General features: G+C 37.1%; 1 protein-coding gene across 1 annotated transcript in view; it reads right to left on the minus strand.

Moving 5' to 3' along the window:
- Nucleotides 1-5,067: 5,067 nt before the first annotated feature.
- Sec22 (vesicle-trafficking protein SEC22) overlaps nucleotides 5,068-14,222 on the minus strand; it is a 29,818-nt gene continuing 20,663 nt past the window's right edge. Inside the window, exons 4-5 of the mRNA XM_089093843.1 lie at nucleotides 9,811-9,957; nucleotides 5,068-5,298 (exon numbers count right to left, since the gene is read on the minus strand). Coding sequence (XP_088949969.1) covers nucleotides 5,156-5,298; nucleotides 9,811-9,957 — 290 coding nt within the window. The 3' untranslated portion in view covers nucleotides 5,068-5,155. The remainder of the gene's footprint in view (nucleotides 5,299-9,810; nucleotides 9,958-14,222) is intronic.

The raw sequence follows: 14,222 nt of genomic DNA on the forward strand, positions 1-14,222 counted from the left end.
ACACCCAATCAAAATTTTTAGATAACCATTTTGTTCAGCATAGTTAATTTCCAGATAGAAATTATGTTTTTGAGGAGGACACTCCCCCAGAGCCTTCAGGGCAAGGGTTGTAAGTTATGCCCTGGGGGCATATAAGGTTTTTATGAAGGCGATGTCGTAGAAACTTCAAAACAGGCTCATTCGATCGGAAATTCAAAGGGCTAGTGCCCTTTTTAATAGTCGAAAGTGATTGGAGGGCAACTAGCCATCACCCCCCCACCAATCATTCCCTCAAACACATCCAATAAAAATGATGAGATAGCCATTTTGTTCAGCGTAGTTGATTTCCAGATAAAAAACATATTTTTGAGGAGGACACTCCCAAAAACCCTCAGGGCAAGGATTACAAGTTATGCCCTGGGGGCATATAAGGTTACTATTGAAATCTTTGTCGTATAAACTTGAAAAAGGGCTCATTCGATTTGAAATTCAAAGGGCTAGTACCCTTTTTAATAGTAGAAAGTGATTTGAGGGCAACTAACCTCCCTAACCTAACCTATTATAAACCAGAGACGACACACACACATAGAGACGTCACACACACATACACGACAAACATACAGAGACAACACACACATACAGACGACAAACACACACAGACGACAATCACAAAGAGACGATAAACACACAGAGACGACACACAGACAGAGACAACACACACATATAGACGACAAACATAGAAAGAAGTCACAAGCACAGATACATCCAACGCACAGATACTTCACACAAGCAAACAAGACACACACACAGAGACGTCACAAGAGCAGATACAACACAAACACAGAGACGATACAAGAATACAGAGACGACACACACAAAGAGACGACACACATAGAGATAATACACATAGATACACATAGAGATAAGGTTTTTACTGAAATCTTTGTCGTAGAAAATTGAAAAAGGGCCCATTCGATTTGAAATTCAAAGAGATAGTACCCTTTTCAATAGTCTAAGATAATTTGTGGACAACTAACCCCCCTCTCACGTCTACCTTTTCCCAAGACACTGCCCCACAACCCACAGTGCAAGTATTATACATTATGCCCGTTGGGCATATCCTGTTTTTATTGAAATCTTTATCGTAGAAACTTGAAAAAGGGCTTAATTGATTTGAAATTGGAGTGGCTAGTGCCCTTTTTAATTTTCAAAAGTGATTGGAGGGCAACTAGCCCCCCCCCCCCACGCCCATCGTTCGCCCAAACACACCTAATCAAAATTTTGAGATAGCCATTTTGTTGAGCGTAGTTGATTTCCAGATAGGAAATATGTTTTTGAGGAGGACACTCCCTCATAACCCTCAGGGCAAGGGTTTTAAGTTATGCCCTGGGGGCATATAAGGTTTTTATGAAGGCGTTGTCGTAGAAACTTCAAAACAGGCTCATTCGATTGGAAATTCAAAGGGCTAGTACCCTTTTTAATAGCTAAAGTGATTGGAGGGCCACTAGACCCCCCCCCCCCGCCCATCATTTCCCCAAACACATCCAATCAAAATTTTGAGATAGCAATTTTGTTCAGCGTAGTTGATTTCCAGATAGAAATTATGTTTTTGAGGAGGACACTCCCCCACAACCCTCAGGGCAAGAGTTTTAAGTTATACCCTGAGGGCATATGTTTTTAAAGAAGGCGTTGTAGTAGAAACTTAAAAAAACCTCATTCGATTGGAAATTCAAAGGGCTAGCGGCATTTTTAATAGTCGAAAGTGATTGGAGGGCAAATAGCCCCCCCCCCCACACCCATCATTCCCTCAAACACATCCAATAAAAATTATGAGATAGCCATTTTATTCAGCGTAGTTGATTTCCAGATAGGAAATATATTTTGAAGAGGACACTCCCCACGACCCTCAGGGCAAGGATTATAAATTACGCCCTGGGGACATATATAATTTTTATCGAAATAATTGTCATAGAAACTTGAGAAAGGGCTCATTTAATTTGAAATTCAAAGGGCTAGTACTTTTTTTAATAGTCGAAAGTGATTTGAGGGCAACTAACCTCCCTAACGTAACCTAACATAAACCAGAGACGACACACACACATAGATGACACACAAACAGAGACGACACACACACAGAGATGATACACACACAGAGACGATAGACACAAAGAGACAACAAACACACAAAGACGACACACACACAGAGACGAAACACAAACAGAGAAGATACACACGCACAAAGACGACACACACATAGAGACGACACACATAGAGATAAGGTTTTTGCTGAAATCTTTGTCGCAGAAAATTGAAAAAGGGCTCATTCGATTTGAAATTGAAATGGCTAGTACCCTTTATAATAGTCGAAAGTGATTTGAGGGCAACTAACCCCCCTCTCACGTCGACCTTTTCCCCAGACACTCCCCTACAACCCTCAGTTCAAGGATTATAAGTTATGCCCTGGGGGCATGTAAGGTTTTTATTGAAATCTTTGTTGTAGAAACTTGAAAAAGGGCTCACACACAAAGACGACACACACACAGAGACGAAACACACACAGAGAAGATACACACACACAAAGACGACACACACATAGAGACGACACACATAGAGATAATACACATAGAGATAAGGTTTTTGCTGAAATCTTTGTCGCAGAAAATTAAAAAAGGGCTCATTCGATTCGAAATTCAAAGGGCCAGTACCCTTTTTAATAATCGAAAGTGATTTGAGGGCAACTACCCCCCCCCCTCTAACGCCCACCTTTTCCCCAAACACATTCAATAAAAATTTTAGATAACCATTTTATTCAACGTAGTTGAAAGCTTTGAAAATTCGGTCTTTAAGGATGATAACCCCTCCCCCCACAGCCCTCAGGGCAAGGGTCGTAAGTTATGCCTTGGGGCATATAAAGTTTTATTAAAGCGTTGTCGTAGAAACTTCAAAAGGGCTCATTCAATTGGAAATTGAAAGGGCTAGTGCCTTTTTTAATAGTTGAAACTGATTGGATAGCAACTAACGCCCCTCTCACGATCACCATTTTCCCAAACACATCCAATCAAAATTTTGATATATCCATTTTGTTCAACGTAGTTGAAAGTTCTGGAAATTAGGTCTTTTAGGATGATAACCCCCTCAGAGCCCTCTGTGCAAGGGTTGTAAGTTATGCCCTGGGGGCATTAAAGTTTATATCAAAAGTTGTTATAGAAATTTCAAAAGGGGCTCATTGGATTGAAAATTGAAATTGCCCTTTTTAATTGTCGAAAGTGAGTGGAGAGTAATTAACCCCACTCTTACGCCCACCAACATTCAATCAAAGTTTAGAGATAGCCATTTTGTTCAACATAGTTGAAAGTTGTGGAAATTATGTATTTAAGGATGACAAACCCCCGAGAGCCCCAAGGGCAAAGGTTGTAGTTTATGTCCTGGGGGCACACAAGATTTTATAGATAGAGTTGTCGTAAAACTTAAAAAGGGGCACATTCAATTTGAAATTGAGAGGGCTAGTGCCCTTTGTAATAGTCGAAAGTAATTGGAGCATAACTAACCTCCCTGTCACGCCCACCATTCCTCCAAACACATCTAATCAAAATTTTCAGATAGACATTTTGTTCAACGTAGTAGAAAGTTCTGGAAATTAGGTCTTTGAGAATGACCTTAGGGTAAGGGTTGTAATTTATGCCCTGGGGGCATATAAGGTGTTTATAGAAAGCGCTGTCGTTTCCAAAAGTGCTCATTCGATTGGAAATCGAAAAGCCTAGTGCCCTTTTTAATAGTCGAAAGTGATTGGAAGGCTTGACATTCTTATAGTAAAGATCGATGTGGGTATAATGTATTATTTTTTGTTGTTGTTTAGACCAGTGCACTTCGTATCGAAGGAGTTGTCGTGGGAACTTTGAAAAGGGCTCATTCGATTGAAAATAGGACGGGCTGATGCTCTTTTTAATAGTCGAAAGTGATTGGAGGGCAACTAGTTCCCCTTCCACGCCCACCCTCCCATTTGCCCATTATGTTTAAAAACTAAATGTTGCCTTAAGATTAAATCAAAATGCACTGTGATAATGCTAATTCCCAATAAGGCATTTCAGCAGTAACCCAAGAGCTGCTGAGGGTATTATGTTCAAACTTTCGGGGCTACTTCTGCTCTTAAAATTTAACCAAATCAAAATAGCGTAAGTGTATCCAAGCTATCAAAGAAAGTAAACACATTTTTTTGCGAATGGTATCAAGTTTTCCATTTCAGGTCAATTAGAGGAGGTATGAAACTAAATTAAACAGTACTATTTGTGTCCAGATTTTTATAAGGGTGTATGTTGTAAAAATTGCTGGAAAATTTTCTCCAGCATACAAATAGCAGGTCAAACTATAAAGTCTTAAAAAACGAAAAGATTTAAAGTATTATTTTCTTTTTCCTTGAAAAGATTATCTCAATATAAAACAAACAGAAATTAATTAAAAAAACTTTTTCTACAGGATAAGTTTATAGGGGAAACGTAAAGAACCCAATTAAACAAAAAAAGAGCCTAACTAAAATAAAGTACCAAACAAAGCGTGAAGAATAGACAAGTCTATTCTGATAGATAACTAAAACCCAAAACGAATAGAAATTACAATAATTAACCGAGTCAAAGTCCATAAGAGCTGAAACTAATATGAGTATGGTGCAAACACCCTATGCTTTCCCAAGGCCTGAACAAAATTTGCACTTTACGGAAAAAATACAAATGAATGTGCATTGTCAGTTTAATATACATATACTCATATTTAGTAATCAAATGTTAATATTATTTGATTTATTAAAGTTATAAAAGTAAAAACATTTATATATTTTTCAGTAAAATGCAAATTATTATCTTTTTTTCACTGTTCTTTTACTCTGCCCATTCTTCTTTTGTTGTATGGCAACTTTTAAAAGTTCATTCATTCATTCAATATTCTCGCTTTTAGTTAAGTCTTATTTTTTTTATAAAAACGGTTGTAAGATCTAAATTCAATTCCATGGTTCACTAAAAACAGAAGAAAACAAACAAAGAAAGGAAGAAAAACGAAGATAGAAAGAAGAAAATGCAAGATAAAAAGAAACAAAAGTTATATCCGAATTCCTTTATTAAAAAAATCCCGAAGGAAACACAAATTTTGAATTTACACAAATGAAACACTGGCAGAGATGAAAAAATTAAAAGAAAAGCCACCACAAAAAGAACAAAACAAAACATGTGCCACCAATCATAAAAATTGTAGACTGACGGTTTAAGTGTCGCGCGTCTTTTTTGTAGTTGGTCGATAGCGTTGCCAAATTCTGAGCTTTGTTGTCGAGTTCTAGAAGAAAAATTCAAGTCAATATCTGGGTGATAATGCTATTTACATATAGACAAATTTTTGATATTATAAGGAATACGACTAAAGGGGTGGAGGGGGAGAGAATTGAACCTAAGCCTTCCCCCCTACCTCATAGAACGATTTTTCGTTTTTTGTATACAATAATTTCATGTAAAGGAGTTGGAACTTTTCTGGTTGAAGATTAACTTCTAACTGCTTCTTCCCATTTCTAAAATAAAGTAATAATAATAACAAACAACAACAACAAAAAACAAAGAGTGGTTGCCAGTAATTAATCTCTTCTGTAACTTTTATAAAAAATTATCGGTTTAATTTCTCGCGAAATAAATTTGTGTGTATATTATAGGAAGAAGAAAATAGTATTTATAGGAAGAAAATAGCAAATATATCTATCTATATACCTAAAATTTATTTCACATGAAGACAGGACGTCTCGACATGTAAAACCTTAGGGAAGGTCAAAGTATCACTTAATAAGCTTCAAAAAATGACACTTTTGACAGAACATAAGAAAGTAAAAGGTGTCACAAAAATTTACGTTAAATAATTACTCTACTCTATACTAAGATTTTTAAAATATTTGTTCTGCTTTTAGCTTGTAATTTCGGTTAGTTTTTGGGCGGGAAGAGGGGAGAGGTTTGGATTTTCACTTCTTGATTTTTCTTTTTGAGGCTGAATTGTTTTTCGCTTTTCAATTTTCTCGATTGTTCAGACAACACTTTAGGGTTTATACTACTATTACTACTACTACTACTAACAACTCACCGTAATACCAAGCAGCCTTAGGCCAACACAGCTACACATGCTCCTCTTCCATCCCAATCTATTCAAAGTCTCCCACTTTACACCCTCCCAGGAAGTTCCCATTTCATTTCAATCTTTCTTTAGAACATCCTCCCAAACAACCGCGAACGACCTGCTTTCCGTTGAGCACTAGACGGTTGGCCAAAAAGGACAATCTTTGGCAATCTAGCAACCTTCATCAGCAGAACGTGCCCTAGCCATCTCAACCTTTCTCTCACTATAGCCATAGAAAGCGGGATTGACCACACTTTTCGTATAGCCTACTGTTTGAAATACGGTCAGTCAGCCGGGTACCCAAAACAATCCATAGACAATTTCTCTGGAAAAACATCTAGCAAATTTTCATCCGCTTTTGGGAGCGCCCATGCTTCAGAGCCATATTTGACTGCTGTCATCACTGTAGCTTCCAATATTCTAATCTTGGTTTGCAGACTTATCTTCCTATTCCTCCAAACTTTTTTTTAACTGTAAAACAACACCCTGAGCCTTGGCTATTCTATTTTTAACATCTCCACTGCTCCCACAATCTTTACTAATAATACTACCAAGGTAAGTGAAGCTGCCCACCTGATGAATCTTTTCATTACCCAATGTCACCTTTTCATCTTCACTTATTCCTAGCCTTAGTGACTTAGTCTTCTTAACATTAATTTTAAAACCTATTCTAGCACCCTGAACTCCCAAAACCTCTAAAAGTTCATTCATTTTGCTCAAACTTTCATCTAGGATGCTTAAATCATCAGCATAATCTAAGTCCAGGAGAGTTTTCCCACCCTATTTGATTCCGTGGTCTCCCATTGCCTTTCCTGTGCTTCTTAAGACAAATACATCAACATAATCCATATAAAGGAGGACAGAACATAATCCTGCTTAACTCCTGAAATAATACGAAACCAGCTGCTAACTTGATTTCCTATAGGACTAATCACTTTAAATATATTTGTCTGGTATACCATACAAGGATAAGACCTTTGCTAAAGCTCTTCTATCAACAGAATATAAATGCAACATACTTATAATACATTTTTCTACTTTGAATTCAACTGACAGTTTCCTTTTTGTTCTGTGTTTTATCATTTTTTTTTTCAGTTCGCGTTTGTACCGAGTTTCATTTCGGGTTTAGAAATAACTGAAAATCGAAGCTTTTGATATAAGACTGTTTTTCTATATTTTGAATGCCTAAGACAGTCTTCCTTGTATAAATAACTGGTCCTTAATGGCACTGGAAAACTTTGGAATGCATATTTTCTGTTTTTCTACTCTCATCTAAAATTTATACCATGTAAAGTCAATTCTTGAATTACCCAAGCCGGGTTGTACTATTCACATTGAGAAGGAAAATCATTTTCATGCCCAAAGATCATACCTGACATTTTTCAAATTTACAAGATAATTGCCGAAAACTGTGCTCTCATTCCTCATAAGGAGGGTCAGTCGGGCAATATACGTTCAACATCATATTGTTCCTCCTGATCTACATTGTCCTGTCGATCCTCCTTTTGATAACAGCTTAGCAAACGGTTTTTGACAATAATCTCAGAAGTGTGAAAATGTCAGAGCTGTCTTTTATAGGTGATAGTGACGATACATACACATATAACTTCCATTTCAGCAGAATGAGATCCGTTGTATCAAATTAGGATATCGAAAAGCTGGAATATTGAAGAACTTCTTTAAGAAGTGATAGTCCAGGTAGACGACAAAAAGACGCTTATTTTTAGATTGCCATGATACAACTGTCTCAAACGATCTGGACGGTTTGTCTCACCGTCCCTCTTATCGAATTACATTATCCTATATTTGGGCGAAATGCTCACTAAGACAATATATCAAAAATAAAAATTTCTCGTGATTTACTGTAATTGAATAGACAATTTTTATTCTCTATAACAAAGCAAAGACAAGGACTTTAGAAGCATTAAATGATAGCAAAAGCTAAACATACGAATAAAATTAAAGAAGAATTTATGTAAATTCCTGATTAAATTCCTATTAAAGCAGGATCTCACTTCATCAAGGTTAGGCTATGGTTTACCGTACTATCTGTTTCTGGTATATATTTATGGGTATTTGCCTTGAACATTGTAAGTAAGAAAACTAAAGGATGCGCAAAAAATCTTTTTAGGGATTGAATGCACAGTCGAGTTGAAAAAAACACTCTCCGAATGGGGCTAAAAATAAAAACCACTAATAACGCACTAGCAGGAAAACGAGTCGATATAGTTACTCCTGAAGACGACAGTCAACAATAGGAAATTTCATAAATCCAGACACCAGCACTCCATTCTTGAGCTCACCCCAGACTACACCAATGCTCGTATATACGATGTGGCATTTTTTTCAATAAACAGCTACGCTTTGAATCCACTCAATGCTTGATTTAATTCTGACCAGATAGATAAAAAAAAACTACCCTATGGGTGACGATTCAACTTTCTTCGGAGCTATCTTCAAACTTCCATGTTCTCTCAAACGTTGCACGAATATGCTCAGGGAAATGATGTTCTTTAATACTTGAAAAAGCAAGTGCTACCATGGCAAGTCTAGCCTCTTTCCATGTGATGGGTTTTTTGAGTTTCAGAAAATGAAAATGACTTGACGTTGGGAATTCCAACGTTATCTAAGTCGAAGGTACCCGAGAAGCAAGGGCCAATGGAGTGGTGTTCAAGGTCTTGAGGAATACCTTCATCGACATATTTTTTTACAGATATGCTATCAATGTTTTTTTTCATCTTAGCCCCATTCGAGGCATTTTTTTTTTAACTCGAGTAAGCCTTATGTCCTTAGAAAGACGTTTTTGGGAATCCTTTAGTTTTCACTTTACATTATTAATATTATATTAATTTTTTATACTATTATGTTACCATATTATTAAGTATAATAATAAAACCAGCTTAAGTAAAAAAAAAAATATGATACCAAGAAACAAATAGGAGTTCCAAATAGGGACAGGTCCTTTTATTAGACAGTGAAGTAAAAGCATATAAAACGCACTATTACAGAATTCAAGAACAGTTAGTGAACTTTTTAGGTCAATGGACCGAAAACTTTCTGTGACCCGGAAGTGATTATTTTGTTTAGTATATAGTTTGTTGAGTATTCGCCCCCCCCCCCTGAAACATTTGTCCGACTCGTAAAAAACATAACAAAAATGAATGCAAACAAATTTGTTATGCATTTTTACCCCCCCCCCCCAAAAAAAAAAATCTTTTGTAATCCCCCCCCCCGAAAAAAATCCCTGAGTATAAAGATAGTTTGTTTTAATTCTAATACGTTAGTAACTCTACCGATGATGATGATGACTGACTATATCATAAAAATATTTAGAGCTACTTATACATATTTATTTCACTATCTAATAAAAGAAGCCGTCCCTATTTGCAACTCTTATTTGTTTCGTCATAGAAAAGGCAGTGTGTTTTTGGAAAAAATACCAATGATACCAAGAAATAATGACACAAAACTAATAAGGTGCATAATAACAAGATGATAATGGTAGAACATGGGAATAATCGATGGTAATAACAGGAGAGCACAAACAAAGGAATTCATTATTGGGGAAGAAGGGCTGTAAAAACAGCGAAAAAAAAGAATAAAAAAAAACAGCGAATAGAAAAGCAAAATATAATATATAGAAATACGTTTCCTCTGTAATATCCCCAAAAGAAATGTCAAATGCACACTTACCAGACAGAAGTGTTCCTCGCTGCAAAACATCGTCAATATTTTGAACCATAATTTTCTGAACATTTAAAAGTTCGTTGTTTAAGGTGCCAAGGTTTCTTCTCGTACGGGGATCTATGTACGTTTTCTTTGCCTTTTGTATATAATTATCTAAAATATTATAAGAGCATAATTCATAGCCAGGACTTAAAAAACAAAATAACCGAAAAAGGAGAACAAAAGATTAATTCTTTTCCGATGGTTCTCCATCATACTGTTTTCTTCTATCTCGAATTGCATCAATTTAGTTTTTACAGGAAAGTCCATATATTTCAAAACCTTGTTTATTGCTTATTACAGTGTATTGGAGAGATAGCCACACGGGCCATTAGCTTTATCTTAAATGATAATTTTGCAGTGTTTCTGCTGGGCCTTCCTACCTGTCTATCTCTCAAAAAAGAGAAAAAAAAGCTACAACCCAAAAGATTGTAATGTCAAAGCCCAAAAACAGCAATTCAAATCTGGAGCCAATAGCAGCCTTTTTTGCTGATTTCTAAAGGCAAACTCTAGTTTCTGAAAATCTATTGCTTTTAACGCTGCATTATATGCATAGGAAAAAATTAAATATGGACACAGCATTTTATTTCAGGGCAGAGGTAATTCAACAAAGCAGCATAAAACAGGCGAAACTAAAGGAAATTATGGGGGAAATTGCGTTAATTTTGATGTTTTGGTGAAGAATCAGTTTCCCTCCCCCTGCGTACTAGGTGACATTTCCCTCCGCACCAAGAAATATTTTTCGCCTTGATGCGCTATGCAAACATGAATTACTTCACCCTAAGGTTAGTTTTAAAACCCTCAAGAATAATTTATGATATTGTGCACAAAAACGCCAGGATAAAGCTGTGTAGTTACTACCTGAATTTGATGATTTAGATAAAGTCCCGCAAATTTTGAAGAGCATTTTTAAAAAGAATAATGCAATGCATGCATCTAAAGTCGCTTTCTGCGACTGCAATGCAATGCATGCAAATTCAGTCGCTTTCTGGCATTTGACCTGTTAACACCTATGCTGGGTTAAATTTTTGAAACCTGTTTTTGGAAGTTATTATAATCCAAGTTTCAGTCATTGACCAGTTTCGAGCTATATTAACTGGATTTATTGTTTCACCATTATGTCAAGGCCCATGAAATTCACATGCCCTGAGTGCAGACTTCGTGCCGCCAGTGAAACAGTGCAGTGCAGTCGGTGTCAACAGTGGTTTCATCCAAAATGTGCAGGCATTTCTATTGAGGAGAGAAAACAATGTGGTGAGTGGTTTTGTTTAAACTGCCAGTCTTCCCGTTCTTTGAATGAGGACCCCGAACCACCTTTAACACCACTTTCTCTACCCCCTGGCTCTAAACCACGCTCTACACCCAAGTCTGCCACAAAACCTACAACCCCAAAATCAGTTTCAAAAAATCAAGCTCCCCACGCCCCCCCCCTTGTGTTGACTGTGTTAAACATATCAAACAGCTGGCTGATCTCCGAGCTAAATACGATTCCCAGTTAGAGAAGAATTCAGAGCATGAAGTAGCCATAGAAGATTTGAAAAAACAAGTTGATATTTTTCTCAATGACCAAAAAATTGGTAAAGATATACTCCATGAACGCAATCTTGAAATTAGAAAATTAAGTGAAAATTTCAACTCCCTTAATTCCCAATGCCTCCTTATGGAAGATGAACTCTGCAGTCTAGAAAACAATCAAGTGACCCTTAAATCGAAAATCCCCAAATTACAAGAGGATATAAAAATCAATAAAGCAATTATTACTGCACTAGGGACTCAATTATTTGAGTTTATTACATCCAGCATTAATTGCAGAGTATCCCATGAGAGCATACAAATACCTACGTGTAGTATGACTACTGATGACGCCCTTGAGTTTGTGAATAGTCCAGTGACTTCCGGTTTTTCACATAAATTATCAGGTGATAATGAATTAAACAAAAAGGTTATGGAGAAGTCATTACCAGACGATTACATTTTTATTATCTTTGAAAAAATTACGAAAGTGAAGGATAAAAGTGAAATAAATATAAAAATAAGCAGAAAGGAAAATGTGATCTGCAAGCATTTTGATAGTGGTTTCTGCAAGTTTCGCAAACAATGCAAGTTTCTACATATTTGTCTTCAGTTTATTTCGGGAGTTTGTGTGTCTTATATGTGTATTTTTGACCATGTTGATCTTTGTTCTGTTTTATCTTGTATTCATAAGTCGTGTACTTTTGCTCGTGCATCTTCAGGATTGGAGCGCAGGTTTAAAACTCAACGTTTTTTAGAGCAACGCCGAAAGTATTCACGACCCCCCTCCCCTTGTTCGTGTTCCATCCGACTTTCAGTCTTATCCCCTGCATACCCAATACAGAGCAGCATACCACAGGAATCCGTCCCTCGAAACAATCCTCCGCCCCAAGTAATTACGCGTGCCCAGTCAGCCCAACCCCCAAATTACTTTACTCAATTCGGACCATCCCCAAGCCTCCCCCTCACTCATATTCCTCACAAAAATCCACTTCCTTTCGACTCCTTCCTTCTCCGTGCGTCCAAGAAGTTACCGACCGGTTCTGGACTCCACCGTTATTTGCCGAAACAAACCCAACCCCTCCCCTCTCAGACACCCCCCACCGTACTTCCCTCCCTCAATATCATCTTGCCCCCCGACCCCCCCCCCCCCATTTAAAGAACACTCCCTACTTGACTTATTCCCAGATCACCAGGAAACCTTTCTCCCTTCCTTTGAACTTTATCCCCCCTGGCTACCTTACCAGTATGACTCTGATTTAAGAGTAAGCAGGCAGAACGATCCACAGGTAACACATCCATGCAGAGTTTCTAAAACTTCAAATAGTAAGACGAATTCCACCGTAGTTCCATCCCAACTTAATAATATTCCCATAATTTGTCCACTGTCTTCCTTTCCTCTCAAGCCCGATCCAGTCCGGCCTTTTAATAATGCCTCAAAACCACCCCCTTACCCACAGCATCCTTCTCATAAACTTCAACCCCAAAAAACTCCATCCCGAATTGAAAAAAAAAATCCCAGTACCCAAATCGGTTTAACTTTCCTACTTACCAATGCTGAGAGCCTGAATTTTGACAAAATTACCGAACTCGAGGGTATCTCTGAAATTCATAAAATTAATATTATTGCTGTGACAGAGGTTCAGTCCCAGAACCCAGATTTCCTAAAAATCAGCAATTATACTCAGTTTATAAAACTTCGCCCTCCCGATCACACTCTCGGGAAAAAAGGGGGTGGTATATTATTTTTTGTCCGAGATAACCTCCAACCTAAACTCATCCCCACCCCCAACTTATCAGATTATGATGAAATTCTATGGCTGAGCCTTAGACCAAAAGTACTTCCCCGTCCTTTCAATTTAATTGTAACCGCCGTCTTTTATCATTCCCCTAACCAAAGTATTGACCAGAAACGAAAATTTATACAACAATTTCTTATAAGTGCTGACTTTGTGTTATCAAAGTATCCGAACGCTGTTATTTGCTTACTTGGCGATGCGAATGACCTGAGGATAGACTCTATCTGCACCTCTCTTAATATTAAACAACTGGTTAAAATATCTACAACAAAAGGTAACACCTCTCTGGATGTTATTTGTTCAAACATGAGTAAGTATTACAACTCCCCGCAAGCACTGCCACCACTAGAAGGCAGTTGCCACTATTGTCTTCTTTTTTCTCCCTCTTCAGCCATTGAACATTTCTTTACTACCTCCATTGGGGTTTGCCGTCCCCTCAGTGACACAGGCATTTTTTCTTTTGGATCATGGCTGACCAGTAAAAGTTAGCCAGACCTTTATAATTCCAATAACCTTGATGACAAAATTTTGATTTTTCACAAAAAACTAATTGATTCCTACTCATTATGTTTCCCAGAAAAAAAAAATCAGAAAATGCTCCTGTGAGAAACCTTACATAAATAATCACATAAAAATATTAATCCGAACGAAAATAAGCTTATTTAAGAGGGGTAATTTAGCTGAAGCAAATAAGTTAAGACAGGAATTAAAACGTCAAATTAGAAAAGCTGCCCGAGCCTATTATAAAAATAAAATTAAAGACTTGCGCCATGATAAACCAAAGAACTGGTACTCTGAAATTAAAAAACTTACCGGCAAGAGTCAAGAACAACTAAATTTTAATATAAATGAACCTCCAAAGACCACAGCTAATGACCTCAATAAGTTTCTGGCTTCTATTGTCCAGAGTCTCCCACCACTATCTTACGCATTTCCAGATATTCCTGATCCTTTTTCACTCCCACATATTTCTCCACTTGATGTTGTAAAAAAAATTGAAAAACTAAAACAATCAAGCATTTGCCCTTTACATGTTCCTGTTCCTCTGATTAAAGCTTTCAGTGATTA

Source organism: Artemia sp. Qi Xiang Cuo, chromosome 9 (genome assembly GCF_049724085.1).
Source record: "Artemia sp. Qi Xiang Cuo chromosome 9, ASM4972408v1, whole genome shotgun sequence".
Taxonomy (NCBI): domain Eukaryota; kingdom Metazoa; phylum Arthropoda; class Branchiopoda; order Anostraca; family Artemiidae; genus Artemia; species Artemia sp. Qi Xiang Cuo.